Raw genomic sequence first — 20,252 nt, 5'->3', positions numbered from 1 at the left:
CGATGAATTGTTTCTTTTTTACATTGCAACATTCAAAGAACTACACAACCACTTCAAGCCTTGAGGTAAGCAGCTCTTATTCAAGACTAAGGCTTTACAACTGAGGCACATTTCGACCATTGTTTTTTTTTAAAAAAAGTGAGATAGAATGATAGGCTGTCACAACCCAAAATTAGTGCTTACTCAGAATGTTTTTAACATATGCAAAATACTCAATTTTGAAACAAAAGGAAGAGTCAGTTGATTGTACCTTTCTAAAAACACAACTGTTCTTAGCTTGCTGGTGAATATGCCAGCAGGCAAAGTCAACAAGAACATGTTTAAAAATAGCAATGTCTGTATAATAGCAGCATTCATATGTAACACTAAACCATAACATTTCGTTTCGCAAACTGTACTCTGCAGGTGTACATGCAGCCAGAGCCCCTCCCACTTGCACAAAGGGAGGAGCAAACAAACCACAATGGGAAAAGCTTAGCATGTTGTCCAAACCTAAGATCATGATTTGTTTCATCCTAACAAACCACAATCTCAGATTCAGATATACTGAATTTTCCCTGTCATGGTTTGCTCACCCACTTACACAAAGGGACATGATTTAATAAGCCAAACTTTATGGCTTACCATGACCTGCAAATGCAGCCAGTGAATAAAGGTAATTTGGAAAAAGTCAACACAAATATTTAAGCATTTTTCCAAACCTCACATAGCTCCCTTCCCCTCTTGCCCACCTCTTTAAAATATTATTTCTCTCTACATGGTGAATTCCAGTTTTAAATGAAAAAGTTCATGTTTCACTTTTGCTCAGTCTGGTCCATATTCAGAGAGCACCAACATATAGGAACCACTGAAAGAAACATAAATTAAATTAAATTAAATTAAATAAATAAAATAAAATAAAATAAAAACTCAACTAAGCTTCTAGAACTATTTAATACTTGTAGTATTACTTTTCAGTACTTTGTACTCCAACCACATGTTCACCTTCCTCTAAAACCTAATCAGACTTAACTAATAGGGATTCATGAACAGTCCTAAGTGCAGCCGGTCATTTATTTACAGAGTACTCATTCCAATGTGAAGCAGGTATCTGAACACTTTGCCATGGATGGAAAGAGGGACATAGCATGCTATCACCATCAGCCCTACAGGGAGCAAGCGCCTTGTTTTGATTGCATGTGCTATGTTGCTTAGGCACCTGCTTTATCATAGGTGCACTAGTCAGGCCTGATGGCAAAAATTAAAGCTGCCATCCATATGTCCAAAGGTCATAGGACTTGGCCTCAAAATGAAGCAATAGAAGACAGATTCAGCAACTCATAAGCTGGTGTCTGATGCCTTTCAGTACAAATGATCCCTGAATTCATTCTGTTTATTAACTAAATCTGAAACACAGCATATGATTTTTAAAATGTGTGTAAACTACATTCAGAAAGAAATCACACCAATGCTCAATAGAGTATGTGCCATCGCAAACTCAGGAATATAGCTGATACTATATTCTTGGGGCTTCAACAAAGGGTTCCTTACTAGAACACTCCATTTGAACTCCTTTTTTCACCTCCACCCCACCCCATTTATAACAGCTCAGCTGAGCTTCCTATCTCATGACCTACTCTGTTCTAAATCATTAAATATTAAGATGACACAGAAACCTTTAGACTTAAACTTTACTCCATTTAATGCTCAGCACACGAGACACAGGATTCTCCTGATACACATTAACTTGTTCCAGAGACAGCATGAGCACAGTAGAAGCAGAAACAATTCTGTCTCCTTGGGTATGTGGGAGAGCTGTGCTCATGACAAAGACTTAATTTTCTTCTGCTTTCAAGTCTGCTTTACATGGGGAAAGTGGCCCTCAAACTGCTGTTAAACCCCAACTCCCATCAAGGATTAATAGGAGTTAAGAGTCCAACAACAGAGGCTTCCCATCCTTGATTTACACAAATACACAGTGTGTATCACTCTTTTCTGCACCTGTAAAAATGAAACAGCCAGTGAGCAGGTAAAGAGTTATGGGCTTTTCATAACTTATTAAGAAGCAATTAAACATGCATGGACATCAAATTACCACAAGCTTACTACCACCTTTTTACATAACATTATTATATGCCTATCCTATAGGTTAGGGACCGCGGGTGGCGCTGTGGGTTAAACCACAGTGCCTAGGACTTGCGGATCGAAAGGTCGGCGGTTCGAATCCCCGCGTGACAGGGTGAGCTCCCGTCGTTCGGTCCCAGCTCCTCCCTACCTAGCAGTTTGAAAGCACCCCAAAGTGCAAGTAGATAAATAGGGACCGCTCTCTAGCGGGAAGGTAAACGGCGTTTCCGTGTGCTGCACTGGTGCTGGCTCACCAGCTGCGGCTTAGTCACGCTGGCCACGTGACCCGGAAGCTGTCTTCGGACAAGCACTGGCTCCCGGCCTCTTGAGCTGGATGAGCGCGCAACCCCAGAGTCGGTCACGACTGGACCTGTTGGTCAGGGGTACTTTTACCTTTACCTTTATCCTATAGGTTAGAAGAGTAAAAAAAGTGTTTTGTATCTAACTGAACACCAGCTTGGAGTCATTAGTAGCCAGTGCTTGTTCAATGATCCTGCTGAAATGAATTATCTAAATCCAATCAATGACCCCATTGAGCATATTTTCCCACTGTATGGTCACCCAAACCACATACAAACACAGTTTTTGATACAACAGGAGTCTGATTTAATAAAAACTGAGGAAGTAAAAAAGGTACTACAGGGAATGTGCAAGTCTTTTAGACATGCTACAACAAGCTCTTTGGATCTGAGCCAAGACTTATATGTAACAAACTTCAGAAGCCAAAGTTAACACAAGGAGCCCAGAACATGGAATCCTAGCTACTCCATATAGAGGCAATGTGGACATACATTTTTATATTTGAGAGATACTCTAGATGTCCATGCACAAGCACACACACCACGCATAATGAAAGTAGCCCTTCAAAACCTGACTGACTTTTCGCTGAGGGAACCCACTATTTGTGCACAGTATATTATGGAAAAGGAAGCACTGATGCGTCTGATTCCTAAAGTGTCTGCATACAAAGATAAGCCCATAGTTGAAAACAGTACCAGAACTTGGTATACACAATTGGCAATGCAAAAGAGATGGGGTAATTTTTTACTACTACTACTACTACTACGTAAGAGATAGGTTGCCATCACCCATACTAGTAACAGAGGAAGGCCTAGAACCTTTATAATTAACAGTTGCTTCAATCAAATACTATAATGAAGATTTTTTTCCACTCATGCAAGATGAGCTCTCTGTGGCTGCATTCACCCATCATCTTAAAACCATAGTTAAGATTTAAAACGATTAAGCATGAAGCAGCAGCATGGTATATATTGTTCAAAACTTCCCCCTTTGCTCCCCTTGGGAGGAACAAACCATAAAATTTGGCTTGCCATGTCATCAGAGCAAAAGTTTGTGGTATGTTTGCCTCAAGCAAACCACGAGCAGTAAAGCAAGAACAAACTGATTTTTCAGATTGTGCTTTATTTGGAGAGGAATCAGCCACCAACTCAGGTTCAGACATTAACTATGGTTTAACATGATGTGCAACCAGGTTAACATTCCATTTTCACCTTCATTCAGTCTGTTCTAAGAAAGCAGATCTAAAAAAGGACACCACAGACCTCCTTACCTCTACAAGAAAGGTTGTTTTAAATCTTTTAACACACTGTACCACACTGACATCTTTTTCCTATAGGCAAATTGATATCCAACTTAAAGACTACTAAATTCTATAGAAGCATGTAGTCCTTTACTCAGAAGGCTTTACAATCTTTAAAACAAACTACTGCAAAATGATTGCTTTACACTAGATTTCAAGGTCAAGAGAGGGGAAGAGATCTGGTAATAAATCAGCAACAGAATGTCTATGGTAGCTAGTGACAGTTAATCACAGGAGAGCTGCCATTTAGTGATTACAGTATTTGTAGACTCTTCAAAGTCCTTTCCAATTTTTCAGGACGGGTTGGGAACTTTTTCAGTGCAAGAGCTTCATTGGCAGGCCTCAAGGTGCCACATGCAAATAGCAGGCAGGACCAGAGGTGAAGTAGACAGAGCAGAGGATGCACTTCCTATCTTTGTACAGTTAAATGTATTTCAGCCATGCAAGAAGCAGAGGTTTCTATACACACCTCAGACCTTCATCCCAGCCAGAGGCATTATCACAGACTGCAATACCTCAAGGACCCCCTGTCTCCATATGCACCTACCCAGACCCCGAGATCACCTTCTGAGGCCCTTCTTTGTCTGCTTCCTCCACAAGAGATCCAGAGGGTGGCAACAGAAGAACAGGCTTTCTCTGCAGTAGTTCCCCATTTATGGAATACTTTCCTCAGGGAGCTCAGCTGGTGCCTTCATTATACACATTTAGGTGCTAGGCGAAAGTGTTTCTCTTTAACCAGACCTTTGGCTGAGTGACATCTGATGCCCTTTTAAAATGTGATGTGGAAGGGGGATTATTGGGTGGTCTTTGGTTTGGTTTTTATTATGTATTTTCTGTTTTGTTTTTTTTATTGTGATTTTGTGTTGTGAACCACCCTGAGGTCTACAGGTATAAGGATATATAAAAATTTAATAAATAAATTGTGGGATGTAATCCACTGGGAGCAGTCAAATACAATATTCCTTGTTTTGCTAGAGTGGACATGCAAGGGAATGTTTGGTCCAGCCAGTCAAAACTTCCTGTTCCTCCTGGCCTGGAGTATCCTTCCTTGCATGTGACTGGTAGGTGGGTGTGACCTTTCTAGACCTGGTAAAAGGCCAAGTCACACAGCCACCTCCCTCTCTTCGATCTTTTTTGGTCCTGTGAACTCCCTGATTCACCTGGACTGTACTGCTGGCTGCCAGCCAAGCAGTCCCCCAGGTTATCTCCCATATGGGGTAAACCTGTTTGTACATGTTTGCAACTTTAAGCCTAAAGCCTGCCTTCAGGGATCACACTGTGCTCTGTCTGTTCATGAGGAAAACTACATTTTGTTACTTATAAATAAGACTGTTGTGTCTTTATTCTTTTAGGAGGGATCTAAGGGGTCTTACCAGAAATAATAGAACATATCTCAATCTGGGCAAGCCAGATTGAATTCTTTATTGTCTTAGGAGACTCACACAAGTTTGCAACCAGTTTTCTGCTGCATAAGAAGGGGAATGTAACTCTGCTATATAAAGAAACTTGCTAGTGTGAGTTAGGAAGGATATTAATAATCAATATTTCCTCTCCTGCCACCTTCAACATTCCCACATAAATTCCAGCCAGGCAAAGGAACTTGAGAAGAGCACTGAAAAGAGAAGTAGCCCCCTGTTTGGGGAAGAGTCTTGAGGGTTGGAAAGACCTGGAGGGCCATATTTTACCTCTAGACCTGAGATTTCCTGCCCCTGTTTTATGGAATGGCAGTATTCATAGGGACAAACACATGGAATGCTTATTTATTGGTTGTGTCCCTTACTTTAAAATTGCAGTGCTAATCTTTTTTATGTTCCTGGCTGGTTCTGCAAATGGGTTTCTTTCAGTTTCAGACGGTGAATAACTCTCATGTGTCTCCAAAAACAGGATCTAAATTAAAAGAAAAACTTGTGCTCATATCCTTTCATTCTTAAAAAAATAACAATCAAAACAAAGTATGAATTCAATGGCCAGAGGAGTAGTGAAGTCAGCATTTTAGTTAACCACAAAGTCCATCTTAATAAGTATTCCAGAAGTTTATTAGTATATTAAGGGTTATGAGAAAAAAATAACTGCTATTTAAAAGGGGAATGACTCATCTCAGGAACAGGAAACAAAAAACCAGATGAATATTATTTCTGCACAAAACAGCTGAATACAACACAGTATGATCTGATGCTAGAAGCAAAAAGGTATTAAGTTTCTTAAAACTCCCTGGATAACAGTGCTATATCTTGTATTAAGAATAAAACTACTGAGTCTGCCCACTTTCTAGGAGACTTTAAAAAAAGAAAATGAACAAACTTGTGAAAAACAGTGTTGTATGTCTGTTCCTGGAGCTGAGAATATATTGTTGATCATCACACTACTCTTTCAAATTCTTACCTCCTATTCACTGCACACCTAATCTATGAAATGTGTGCAGAAAGACAAAGGTGGAATTAAAAAATGTCAAAGAATCTCCGGCGCCACACTTCATATCAGTCTAAAGAAATGTCCTGAATTTTAATGGCAATCTCAGTTCTAGGTAAAAAACAAAGATTCCGGACTTCAAGGTAATACAGTAAGTACATGCATCCCTTCTGAAAAGCGCGATGATCCAAAGTTCAGAGGCCAGTTAAAAACCTGCAGCTTAAATACAAACTTTCCAAATATAGAAAATCTATACTTGGTCGAAGGTAGCTTCATTTCGGGGAGAAAGGGGATGTGAATCAACATCTAGAACAATTGAGGTTGGCAATGCCAAAATGAACACCCACATTTTTACCATTTTGAATCTTGGGAACCTATCCTTGGAGCCAGCAAGCTGTAGACAGAAAAGACTTAAGCTAATTTTGCAAATGATTTTTTTTCCCGGGGGTGGTGTGCGCGCCATTAAAACAACATTTGGCTTCACTTTGAATAAAGCCTTTAAAATACAACATGCAAGGTTCACTTTCCAGCTGTAATAGGAGGAAACTCTGTATGGGAAACCTGGACTGCTCCAAACACAGGATCTCTAGAGGCCTAGCCCAATGGAACGTTCAGTACACAAAATTAAAACAAGCTATTAAACAGGCTGGATGCATGTCACAGTAGATTAATATAAACCTATGTTGCAGCGACATGCACAGTTGGTTTCCCAGTTTCAGAATGATTTCTTAAGAGCTAGAAAAGGGCAACTAAAAATTATCAACGGGCAGGAGCGGTGTGAGCCTTTTTATTTTTTAAAGAGATCGGGAATGCTAGGATGGAGGATATGACAGAGGGTTTATACAATGACAAATCAGGTGGATCAAATCGGGTAAATGAATCCAACATTCATTTTGATGCACTATTTTTCTATGTACAGGGTCTACCTACTCAATGAACAGGAAATCATTCTGGTATGCAGTCTCTCTGCAGGTAATTTTCTGATACAGCCCAACAACAATTTTACCATGTGATCAACTGCTTGAATGGGCAAGGCCTGATTTGTAGTATTCATGACTAAACAATGCAGCCATAACCTTTTAAAAAAGGATTGGACAAATTCAGGGTAGTAAGTCTATTAATGTTAAAATTGAATTTCTGCAGCATCCTGTGAAATAAACAGCCGCTTGACATAATTAATCAAATCAGGAGCTGAAGCAGCTGCAGAACGTTCATGTTTTCAGGCATTAATTAATCCATGTAGGATTATACCTGGAACCTGTCAGTGGGACTACAATATAGTATCAGCAGCTGCTCTGACAGCATGCGCCTGAGAACTGTCTTGTGATAAGACACCCCAGCCAGATCAGATGGCAGTCTGAAAAAGCTCTATGCAGAGTAACATTTGTGACTAAAAAACTGCAGCCTTAGTATAATTCAGACATAAAATGGTAAAGAGACTATGAAATTAAGATTGTGAATAAGAGGAAGTGATTCTCTGCATTTTGATGATTGCGTCTATTGATTTACATGGGGATTCCAGTGGACAACATGGAATTCGTAACCAGAATATACATGCATATATACAACATAAAAATAGTGAATACTATTTTAAGATGTAAAATATTATAATACTACATCATAATACTGTATGCCAAGGTGGGGAAACATCAGTTCACAGGCTAATCTTGGCCTGCCAAATTACCCTGTGAGACCATTTTCCCCATACCACGCCTACCTGCTGACGTCAGTAGTTACATCTGCTGATATGGAGGAAAGGATTTAATCCTGCCTTGGCTGTCTTGTCCTGTTCCCAGCAGAGCCCTCCCACTTCCTTCCCAAGGCCCAGCTCCTTGCTTAACTAGCTTTGGGAAGGCAGTGAGAAGGCTAAGGGCAGGCGTCAAATGTTGCTGAGGGCCACCAAAAAAAGGTATTGAGGGCCGTATGCGGCCCTTGGGATGAGCATTGGACCACCCTGTCTTAGAAGCTTATAGATACTGATGTCACACACAATTGCAACAAAGCCCACACATGTTACTGGCCAGTGTGCCCACACATGCCCACTTGTTGACAATCTACACTACAGCCCGAAAGAATCAATTGCCTCGTTCGGTTTAAAAAGTAGCCTCAAGCTAACTCTTTCCCCCTACCACTAATTAGTTATTTACAAGCCTGAACTATCAGAGGACAGTTGTCTTCCAGAAATCTAACAAATGCCAACCCAGTCCAGACCTGCCTATTCTTCCTTCCCTCCTCACCCAAGTCCTTCCAAAGTACTTTAAACATGTCTATGACATGCTGTATTTCGAATGATAGTAGAAAAAACAAACAACTGTAATTTATCTTCAAACTCTTACAAAGGCTAGGTATTTCACAAAACACCTGCCCCAAGTCAAAATACAGAAAATGCAACTATTATCAATGCATAGCTTCTTGCTACTCAAGGAATAACAGCCCCATCCGATCACTCTTTGAAGTCACCTGACCTGTTCACATGAGTCACACAGGGATACTCTCTTAAATGATCTTGGTGATTTATACCACTTTCTCTCAGCCGTGTATGTAAATGATGTAATTTCATCAGTGCTGCCCCTTCAAGTTATTGTTAAAAATAGCACAGGCATGATACACTGATGAAATGGATACACTCAATGCAGCGAGGTAATGCAATAAATCAATGGTCCTTCCTAAGAAGCACAACACAAGACGTTAGAGAGGATAGCAGCTCTGCATTTTCTACTTGGTCTTTTCTTCCTTCTTCTGCTTTCTTTTTTGCTTGATCAGAGAAAACAAAATGATGACTATTCAAACTATAAAATAAATTTAAAAATCAATTTGGGGGGATAGTCATCACCAAAAACAAGTCATTTTTGCTGCGTGACAGCTGACCTGTATTGCTACATCTTGATTCCCATTACTTCTAAAGTTGATCAAAAGGCTGCATCATTTACCCCTTTTAAGACTTAAAATTGCCTAGACCACGTAGACTCAATGTAGGGTAACAACATTAGAAACAGAAGAACTTAAATATGCCATCAACAATTTCCATGCTTTAAAAGTATACTACTAAAATATCCCATGAAAATTACAGTACTGTACTTAAATGTGGCCATGAATTTAAAAGAGTTCAGGTTCAATATTCCCTTTCATCTTAAGTTTAGAATGCTGCTACATGGCAGAGCTGCACAATGGACAGAAAATCCATGTTTTACTAATTTTGCATCATTTGAAATCTTAAATGGTGAAGTATTTGGAGTTTCATCTGGTTTTCATTCTCCTTGGCTAGGGCCGGACATACTTCTTCACATCACTTTCCAAAGTTTTCCATTCATAGTAGGCCCTCACAATCAAATGGCACTGGTCCTGACCCAGCCACATGTTATGATCTCCTGTTCTATGGAGCTTTCTATTTTATCAGGTTATATTCCTCTCAGACTAAGGCCTGTATACTACAGGTGCTGTTTGACAGAAGTTTTCTCAGCAGTGTTAGCCCTGATATTTTTTCATATTTGGACCCTATACAAAAACTACTACAGTGACTATAGATTCCAAGCAGGCTGCAGGAAAATGTAGAAGTACTTTCTCAATTCTTGCAGAATATTATTCTCACTTGACTTCAGTTAGATGTAAGTGCACATATTTGCACTCAGTTGGGAGCCATCATCTCCAAATCAATTCAATACTGGCAATATAAAGATTAAACTTTTCCCTTCCCTCCACATGCAAGTGGATATATTCTGGGTATCCTCTTATTATTACTGCTGACACTTTAACCTCACCTTCTTTAAACCACTGGATGTTCAGCTTCAAATGTTTTTTAAACAAGTCTTCCAGAGAAACATGTGTGTCTACAAGCAACATATATTAGGAAATATGTGAGCAAGAGACAGACTGAGTAATGAGTTAATAGCAATAGCAAGAAATAATGAAACTAGCAAGCAGCAGTATTCTTTCATCTCTTTAAAATTTAACCACTCTGTGCAGGAAAATAACCTGGGGGAGAAAAAACTTTAAGATGCAGATTGATTCTATGCTGAGGTACAACATCTATAACAGGGTAGAAATCTTCTTCAGTCTGACAGCTATATCCCCTTGTTGGAAATCTTCAGGGGCCACGTGCAAGTGGTGGGTGGGGTCAGAGGCAAAAGGAGGAGCAGCTAATTTAAAATTTACCTTTGTAGAGAAAGACTAGTTTCATACACTCACACCTCTCCTCCATCCAGGCAAGGAAGAAGCATTATCAGAGTTCACAGACACATTCCACTCAGGCAAAAACACTCAAGGAGGGCAAGAAGGTGGGCCAAATGTCAGACCACTTAGGGTGTGGCCTGGGAAGAGGGGGTGTAGCTGGGGATCTGACTCAATGATCAGCCGAAGATCATTTGGACCCTGGTCTGAGGTTCTCTACCCCTTCATTATATGTAAATGCAGAACTGTCTCACACTATTTGTTTTGCACCCTACCAAAAATGTTAAAAGAAAGATAGCCCTATACACCACCTCACATAAAAATCACATGTTTCTATATTGCAATGATTGCTTGAGCTTGGAAGATGCTACATTCTTGACATGACTGCATAACTGCTATATATGTTCCTATGTAAGTGCTCCAAAGAAGTCATATGAGGAGCCCTATGCAGCAAGGTTTTAATGTTTTCTCCATTATAAACTACTACTGTAAAAGCTTATCGAATGTAGAATTCTCTTCAACATCTGGTTTAATGTACTTTATCCCACACTATGCTTTTGGAAAATATGCTGTGGTCAGGACAACATCTGTTACAGTTCTAAACAGACATGCAGCATACATAAATACTACTTGTTGCTCTTATCATCTGCCCAAAAAGTAGAGAGAATAATCTTGTTTTGTTTTATGTTTACATTCAGGGACCTTAATTGCAGGTTCTCTAGCAACAATAAGATAAAAGGAATGTCCAGTGTTTATCAGGTACTGGTCTACTGAATGCCTGTATTCATTGTTTTTAATATTGGACTAGAGCAATGATCTCACAAACCAGTACCCTCCAGATGTTACTGGACTCCAAGTTCCATCAACCCAGGCCAGCATGACTAATGGTAGAGGATGATGGGAGCTGTAGTCCCACACATCTGGGAGGCACCAGGTTGGGAAACTCTGGACTAGACTGATTAGACACAGATCATTCACTGGATTATTGTCAGGGAGGCTCTAGTTTGTCTGTGCATGTGATCTCACAGAATGGAAAGACTATTTTCAATTCTTTTGGAAATTAGCTCAATTTAATATGTAGACAAAAAGACATAAGCTGAACTTCATAATGAATTAAACTTCTTAGACTTGCTTAGTATTTAGCATAGTCAAGTTTAATTTTTTGCTTCAAAGCATACTTTAGGACGTTGAGTGTCTATGTACAATACTTTGGAACAAGAGAAGTTGTGCCTATATTAATGACGGTACAAGATTTTCCATCATAACAAATGATTTGGTGAAGAGGGTAGTATCACAAATAATCCTAGATGATATTTGGGGATTGCCAATTGAAACAGAACACTGGGAGCATTGATACTTTTCCTAGCACCAGAGTGAGTTAAAGTTTGTTTAATTAAATCTCACATTCTAAAATCCCAATGGAAGTTTGGATAACTCACTCTGGCTCTAGGAAAGGTATCAAGACTTCCACTGAGATTTTAGAATGTGAGATTTTAATAAGCAACCTGTATCTCATTCTGGTGCTAGGAAAGGTAGGTTTTGCTCCTTAAGATCTCACATGCTAAAATCCCAGTGAAAACAGAGAGGACCAGACCTTTATAGATCCACTGATATTGGAAGTGTATGCCCTTGAGGTATGAAACATACAAATTATGAAAAACCACAGAACAACAATAACTGGACTTGAGGTAACAATGGAAAGCAGCTTACAATTGTTTATAAAGTGGAACTTAATTGAAGCATTGGATATTCAGTACAACAGTGCTTTGCCCTACATGCGCAAGACAGGCTGTCAATTCAGAATCTGCCATGTAAGTCTCTACTGAAGTGGGCTAATACAACCTGGCTATTAATTCCACTTGCATGAACTAGAAAAACTGAAAGCAGATTTGTACTTGATCGAGACATAAAGCAGCATGCATAATAGCATACTCCCTTGTTTTCATTCTCTAAATCATTTAATACTATTATAATCTTTTAAAGACACAAGGAGGAATGCAAGACAGAGCCATGGAAAACACACCTGCACATCACTACAATAAAGAATAGCAACTCCTGTGGCTAACCAGAAGCTCTGGGGGCAAGCGCTACTATAATTGTTGCAGTTACAGAACTGCCACAGAGAGGCGAGAGATCAAATTGTTGCACTGGAAAATAAATAGGGAATGAACAAGGCACTTTCCTTTCCTTCTGGATTACCGCTGGATTGTTCACAAATATATACCCAAACCAGGAACAGCACGCCTAGAAAATTAAGCATTTCCTGTTTTCATCAAAACTGAACTAAACAAAGAATTTGGATTCACTGCACATTTTACTTTCAAGTAAGTATTAATAGAAATGTTATGTCTACTTATAACTAATGTCACTTCACTGGCAAGGTTCAAAAACAAACACAGAAAGTCAAGGAACAAAGGACAAATAACTTGGCTCTTCTTTCCAAGTCTTTGCTGTAGAATCATCATTCTCTCTAACCCTGGCACAAGAGGGAAGTTTCAGAACACTTGGAGAAAGCCGGAAGTTTGCAGAAGTACAAATCCCATCTTAAGAAAAATCCTAAATGGGGTTTGAACATGCTCAGTCACCATGGAATGCTGGTGAACTACTGGGGCGGGAAGGGGGAAGAGGAAAGGAAGAACAGAAAACCAAATGGGAGGGGAATTGGAGTATATTGGAGGGGAGATTACTAACTGGAACTCCACACTGCAACCTTTTGTTGCAAATCCAATTTTTCAACATCCCAGTGCATATTCTGAAATCACCAGTGGTTTCAAAAGAATTGTTTTTAATCATTATACAGGAGATATGGAACGCAAGAGGCTTATTCAATACAGAAAAAGCATTACTGGTTATAACACGCAAAATATAGATCAGAATTCCTTCCAAAGGACAATTTGCTGATGTTTAGTTGGTGTTGGAGACCAAGTCCAGAAATGCAAAGAATGGAAATAATAGAAATAGTAGAATTGTAGAGTTGGAAGCGACCACAATAGTCATCTAGTCCAACCCCATACAACGCCCATGAGCATTAAATACTAATTTATTGTCAGGCATAATTTATCTGCATCAATTTATCTCTAAACTGATATTAATTCAGCACTGAAAGAGAAACACCAAGCACACTTTATCATCTAGAGTCAATTCTTAAAATATTTTAAAGCAGAAATATATCTTTTTCTTCAAAAATAGGAGTATTACACAGAAATATCATGCAAAACCCATAGATGCACCTTTTGAGTGTTTCCCTGAAGGCCTCTTGGGTAATGACTCCTCAATGGAATGTGCTGATGTATGTAGTGCATTTTCTAAACTGTTACCGATGTTGTTTATGGGGGTCTCAGATCTTGGAGTGACCTGGGAAGGAAGAAAACCACAAGAAACAAACTAGTCAGTTTTATTTCTCCAAGTTAGAATCTTCTAATAGCCCCATGGCTATTTAATTGAAAGCAACTTTCCTATTTACAAGTTCCTTTGTATTTATGGTATGTTATCATACCCATGATGAGGATCCAAAGGCTATTACACTATGAGGTTTCCAAATTAGGATTCAGTTCGAGGTTTGGCTTTGCACATGAACCAAAACCATGTGAACAACCTGAAGACTCTTGTTTGTTGAAGCCTAGCTTGCATCAGTTTGTTACTACTGTTTATCCTAGTTGCAAAAGGGTACCTAACTTCCTCAAGATTTCATTTTCTGGATATAAGCCTGACTCTCATTTCACAACCAACACAAGTTCACCTAATACAATGTCTCACTTTCATAAAATACACATATGAACAAAAGGCCCCAATCATTTCCAAATGCAGCACTTATGGCTACCAATGTTATTGTAGCTGGGGCTTAATACAACTGTAACTTTTTCCTCTAATGCAACATATTGTTGATATTCCTCAGAAGGAAGAAATGCAGTAGAACAATTGTTTACAAAATCAGCTGTGTTTTCTGAGGCCCTTCCCTTTCTTAAAGTTACAGAATGCAACTGTTGGAACATAAACCACTATATACACTGCCTTAGTGTATATTTGTCCTCCCACCTTCTAGACACAACAGGACATTTGCACACAACTCACACTGGAGCCAGCTAGTCCAAGCTAGGACCCCTAGCTTGCCTACTCGCCTATTTCTGAAATGTGGCCCCAGCAGGATCCCAATAAGTTATTGCTCCTCATCCAGTTACACTTTCTTCCAGTGTTAATGGTCTCCTAATATCCTCCACCTGCTTTCTAAACAGCATCATACTCTGTCCATCTCTATGTCTTTCATCATCCCTGAGACACAGAACCATGTGCACCAAAGCAGCACTTGCCCACCCAGCATTACTGTCATAAAAAGGGGTTGAAGACCAGTATTTGTTATTTCTAAAGTACACCCCCACATTCTAATAGAGTTAGCCTAAATGTAATTGTTTTAAGTATTCCAGGCATCAACTCTGTATAAAAACTGTTATACACTACAACTGTAAACTGAAGGCAAGAAATAGCATTCATCGCAGAACTGACTATCCATTAGCATCCTGATAGACAACAGGAACTTTGGTTGTTTTTTACAAGAAAAGTGGGTAAAGATAAACTTTGCTCTCAAGGAAGCAAACAACTGGATGAATGCAGGCAACAAATAAAGTCAAGACTAATAGCACAATCCTAACTTTGTTTACTAAGAAATAAGCACTAACTGAACTCAATGGGGCTTACTACCAGGTAGGTGGGGTTACAACTGCAGCCTAAGAATATCTTATTGTTGTGTTAGGTTTCAAGGAGAATGTACAACAAGTATCATCAAGTAAAAGAAGCTAACAAGCAAAGAGAATGGTACCCCAAATATCTCTTTTACAGATGTTGCTTCTGTTAAACCTCCACTTGCTGGAGAGAAGGTACACATGAGGGTATATTTTCTATAGCAGCAGCCAGCCTGTAGAACATTCTTCCCCAGAAGACCTTTCTAGCTCTTCTTGTGTTAAGTTTTTGTCACCTGTTTTCTTGCCATATTTTCTTTTTAAAATGGATCAGTCCCAACTCTTACCTATGATTAGATCAGCATCAAGCTCATTCCTTCCCTTCTTCTCCTGTGCAAATCCCACCTTTCATGGTTTGTTTTAAACATGATGTAACATTATGCTAGCCTCAGTATTAAGATTAATACTAACCAGGATTTTAAAATGGTCTGCAAATCCTGGTTAAAGGGGTTCAGGGATGACATTTAAAGAAAGCCATGGAAGGAAAAGTAAGGATGTGCAAGAGAAGGAGGAACATGTCTATCCTTAGCATGCAGCATGCTCCTGACACCAGGAATGATTAGGTGGCTCCAAGGCAACATTCTAGAAAGAACTGTTTTATATCATTATACAGATAGTTCTCTTTTCCCCTTTTGACAATCTCAGGATTATTGATAGCTGTAGGGTTAATAATTATTGCTGTTGATATAATATTTTAATAAGTAAATTATTTGTAGAATCAAAGCATCTGAATAAGCATTGAAAATATGACATTCATACAAGCCTACTTTAGAGTACCATACACTTTTCACCACTAGTTTTCCTGTTAGTGATCACTTTTTGCCTTAAAAAAAGTTGGTCAGACTAAGGCTTGTATGGGAAATCTATGGCCATAGAGATGTTGTTGGACTAAAGCACCATTATATGGATATTTAATGATTAAGTGTATTCAGAACAGGAAAACATTCCTTTTTAATACCTTTTTGTGATTTTAAGATGTGTCTGAGAAGGCATTCATTGAGCTGCAAATGAGTACCAGGAATCTAAGGCACTATACTTGCTTAACATTAATTAATTTTTATTGTCCTGTTGCATTTGTTACTATAGTATGCTACCATGTTTTTGATACAGTCACGAGTTAAATAAACTCTGAGCAAAGTTGCTATATTTTCTGATTTATACCACAAAGCCCACAGTGGGATGCCAAAAGGAAGCTCTTTTTTGGATTCTCTACCCAAGGGATTCCAAGTTCAGGGATTCCCCTTTCAAAGCCCACAGCACACCTTCTGGCCACTTCCATGAGTCCCAACTATGATAGAAAATACATCTTACATCCTACTGTGTAGTGTTTCAAGCTAGGCTTGTACTTTTTCTTCTCTGTGGTAAAGGTTTTCATACAAATGTATTGTGGTGGTCTTCAGACACTTAAGAGTATTGGACTTTACAAGTGTGTAAAGAAGCCTCACATCTAATAGTACTTGTGATTTGTATGGGTCATTTAACAGGGACTGTCAGAGAATGTTGTCTGTTGCTTGTCTAGCTACAGATTGAATCCAATAGCTGTGTGTTGTGTGTGTGTGTGTATAGAGAGAGAGAGAGAGAGCGCGCGTGCGCTACCTGTAGCTGGTCTAAAAATGTCAGTTTATTCCAATAAATGAAGTTTTATTCTTTGAAACAAAGAATACAAAAAAAAAGTTTACAGTAAGGATAGATTAGAGTTTATGTTTCTTAAATATACGGAGACTTGGAATTATCAAAATTCACAAAACAACACATTTCACTGTTTTTATATACCAACCAACAAGCAGGTCTCTCTCTCTTAAACACACACGGAAAGCAATGTTCTAGCAAAGTAAATATTAGCTATCAGATAGATGCTTCCATTCACAGACCTATCAGTCTCAGAATGGACCAGTTTGTGTCAGAACCCCTGAACCAGAACAGTTTTTTCACAGTGAAAGTTATAAAGGATAGATCCTTAAAAAAGCTTCACCTTTAACATATGTAGTGTATTGACCTGTCAAGTTTACATTACAAAGCCACAGTAACAAAAGCAAAGCTTGCCTTCGACCACTTCTGAAAAGTCTCAAAACTCTTTTAGATTTTACCACTCTATCAGCACCTTACCTGGAATGTAAAACCATTCATGCCTCATCTCTCCTTACTGATGCTACACAAGAGACACATGTGAAAGTGTCAAAATAACAGTGACAAAACCAGCACACTAATAAAGGATGCCTGCAGGAAGTAACTTTAACCTGTAGCTCCAAATCACATAGAATTCACTCAGCTATCTTAAATCATTAAATAAACAATTTCAAGCACAATTGAAAAAGCAAATACTTAGGTCTCTACCTTTCAAGAGTAAAACAGCAGGAAGCTATTCTCTTGGTCTATCTAAAGAATGGCCAGTACAAAACAGCTATATACTTCACAGAATGGCCATTGTTTTACTTAGGACCCACATCTGAGCAGCTTCTGACCATTAGGCATGGGACTATCTTACTAGAGTTTAAAAAAGAACACCAACAATTGATGTATAGAAAGAGCATCCTAGGAGAAGAGTGTGTGAATGCACACAAGAGAATGGAGTTTGACACTCTACTGATGAGAAGAAGGGAAGTGGGATAGGGAGAAAAGTGACCTTTCTGGCCCATTGGTGAAACTAGCCAATAGCCACCATAAACCATAGCTGCAAGACACTCTTTCTCAGCTATATCCTAATAGGCAGACACCCTCCTCCCCAAAAGGAAAGAATACTGTCCCTGCCATCTCTACAGTCCCTGGAAGAGAAGTCCCTGGATGTAATACACACCTTGTGGCAACCAGGACAAGTTCCCATGTTGCTAGCTGTGGGAGTGCTGGGACTCTTGCTAGTACTGGCAATGATGTTTTGGATCTTGGTGAGCTCTTGCCTCAGCACCTGCTTTTGGTGGAAACTGAAGGCAGGGTGGTTGGAGGCCATGGTGAAGAGCAGCAAAAACTCATCCCCAGTCCGACCCTCATTGAGCTGCAGTCCATAGTTGTTGATGACAGAGTCAATATGGGTGAGGGTGCGGAAGAGGACGCCAGCTGCTTCCCGGTGGGATGAGCCCAGGAGTGCAAGTGAGACCAAGAGCTTGCTGCGCACCACCTCATCCGTCAGGTTGGTGAGGCTGCCCAGATCAGCCGGGTTATTGGCCTTGATTTCGGAATCCCGCAGTGAGTGATAGTCTTTGCGGGCCAGGTCCTCTAGGCAGGCTCCCAGGAAACGTAACTCAAGTGGGATGCACAAGTCCAGCAGGCCACAAAGGAACTCCACCCGTTGAGGAGAAGGCAGCTCAGAAAACCAGCGGTACACACTCTCTCTCTGCAGTCGTGGACACCGCTTCTCTACCATGCTGCTAGCTACTGCCACCAGAGGCAGCAGAACCCCCCAGGGCAGAGGGTGGCCAGAGACGTGTTGCACAGGAGGGGAGATTTTTTTAAAGACCAGACCCAGATAGAGACTTGGCTAATAGGGCCTAGCCTGAAAGAGGGTTTGGTTGTTGGTTTGTAAAAGGAGGCAGCACAGATACCAACACTGAAGGGAAAGGTAGACAGAGCACCCCCACCCACCACCACCAAAAAGAAAAAGAAACTAGGACTGAGGATCTGGTTGCTAATAAGGGTAAAAGTGCAGAGACCAAATTAATGAAGGGTGCAGAACCTGAAAAGGGAGGGAGAGAGGGAGGCAGAGGCAGAGCAGCTTCTGCAAGGTGGCAAAAGCGGATAAAAGTAGAGGACCCTCAGAGATGGGGCCAAGCACGAAATCAGAGCACCCCAATGGGGGAGAGGGAGAGGAGAGAACAGTGAGGACCCCAGCAGAAGGCCTCGATCGGAGGGCCAAAGGGGGCCCTGATCAGGTGGGGGAGGGGCGAGGGTCTTCCTCAACGGGCTGATGATGGTCGAGGCTGGGGGAAGGGCGGAGGAGGGCGGCGGGCGAGGGGCTGAGGTTCCCCCCCGGCATGAAAAGAAGGGGTAGGGAACCGGGTGGGCCTCACGTGTTAATCTCCCCCCTCCTCAGAAACCGAGGCTAAATGGGGGGGGGGCAAGGGGGAGGGAGGGAGCTGAGGGAGGGCCTAGGCCCGTTATTTGGCGGATGAGGAGTGGAGGCCTCCTCTTGATTTCCCACCCTCCTCCTTTCCCCCTCACGGGGCGGCTCCCTCCCTCCGCCTCAGCCCGGCTCTCTCCATCCCCCTCTCCGGCAGGGCGGAGGAGAAAAGCCCGCCGCCGTCGCTGCTCACCCGCCCTCCTCCTTTCTTCCCTTGTTTTCCCGTCAGCCGCCGCCTCCTCCTCCTCCCCCCGGCGGCCAATCCACCCGCTTCGCCCGGCCGCCGTGCCGTTTCCTCCCCCGCCTCTCCGGTTCCAACGGCCACTAGCACGACAAAAGAAACCCCCGCGGTAGGCAATAGGCGGAGGCACACACGGTGCTGCTGCTGCTGCCGCTAGTGCTGCTGCCGCCGCCGCCTGCTTCGCCGCCGTTATGTGTGGTGAGTGTGTGTGATTCCAAAGGCGGAAGGATCCCTCTTCGGCTGGAAGTGAATCGACCAGGCCGGCTGGGAAAGGAGGAGGAGGCCGGGACTCATTCGCGCTCGCTGCCCCGCCCACTCCTCCCACTGACGCGTCGCGATTGGTCTGAGCTCCTGCACCCTTTCCTTCATCCCCCTCCTCAGCTCCGCTGCCCTCCGCCGCTTTCTCTCAGTTCTCTTCACCGCCCACCTAACGGGAACCACTCGCGGTGCCGCCGAACATCAGCGGCTGTCAATCACGTCCCCCAAAGCCCCGCCCTTCAGCGTGTGGCGATTGGGCCAGGCTCTGATGGAGGGGCGTGGCCGTACAGGGTCTGTTTCTGCGCGTGTTTGGGGCACGTGCTTGCCTTTGCCTTGATATGGCGGGGAAGAAAGAAGCGCCTCGGCCAATAGGGGGCTAGGGCCCTGGTTGCTTAGCAACAGGGAGATGGGGCTAGGGAAAGCCTGAATCGATAGGGCGAGAGGAGGGGGAAGTTACTCGTTGATGGGACGAGAGATGCTCTGGTTGCCTAGCAACCAAGGCAGCTGCGGTGACTGGGTCAGTTGGGAAGGGGTCTTGAGTTTGTCTTGAGGAAGTGAGGACAAGAGGGAGCAAATGAAGTTGGGGTCCACAATGGATCACCTTAACATGGTGGAAAGAAAGGCCTATGTTAGCCTTCCACAACCTAGTCTACAAAAACTTTGCTTGTGCCAAAAGAGATGCTTGATTAA

The 20,252-nt window shown here is 41.5% G+C and overlaps 1 protein-coding gene across 2 annotated transcripts in view; it reads right to left on the bottom strand.

Moving 5' to 3' along the window:
• ZCCHC14 (zinc finger CCHC-type containing 14) overlaps positions 1–19,781 on the bottom strand; it is a 35,982-nt gene extending 16,201 nt beyond the window's left edge. The window contains exons 1-2 of one of the 2 annotated variants that reach the window (XM_083456455.1): positions 17,807–19,781; positions 13,510–13,633 (exon numbers count right to left, since the gene is read on the bottom strand). In XM_083456455.1, the coding sequence (XP_083312581.1) occupies positions 13,510–13,633; positions 17,807–18,370 (688 nt within the window). In that variant the 5' untranslated portion in view covers positions 18,371–19,781. The remainder of the gene's footprint in view (positions 1–13,509; positions 13,634–17,806) is intronic. The other variant, XM_083456456.1, reaches the window with a different exon arrangement.
• Between the last annotated feature and the right edge of the window lie 471 nt (positions 19,782–20,252).

This window comes from Podarcis tiliguerta, assembly GCF_965153285.1.
Source record: "Podarcis tiliguerta genome assembly, chromosome: 8".
Classification (NCBI taxonomy): Eukaryota; Metazoa; Chordata; class Lepidosauria; order Squamata; family Lacertidae; genus Podarcis; species Podarcis tiliguerta.
Note: the sequence above shows the minus strand (reverse complement) of the source record. Positions and strands in the feature narration are given on the sequence as shown.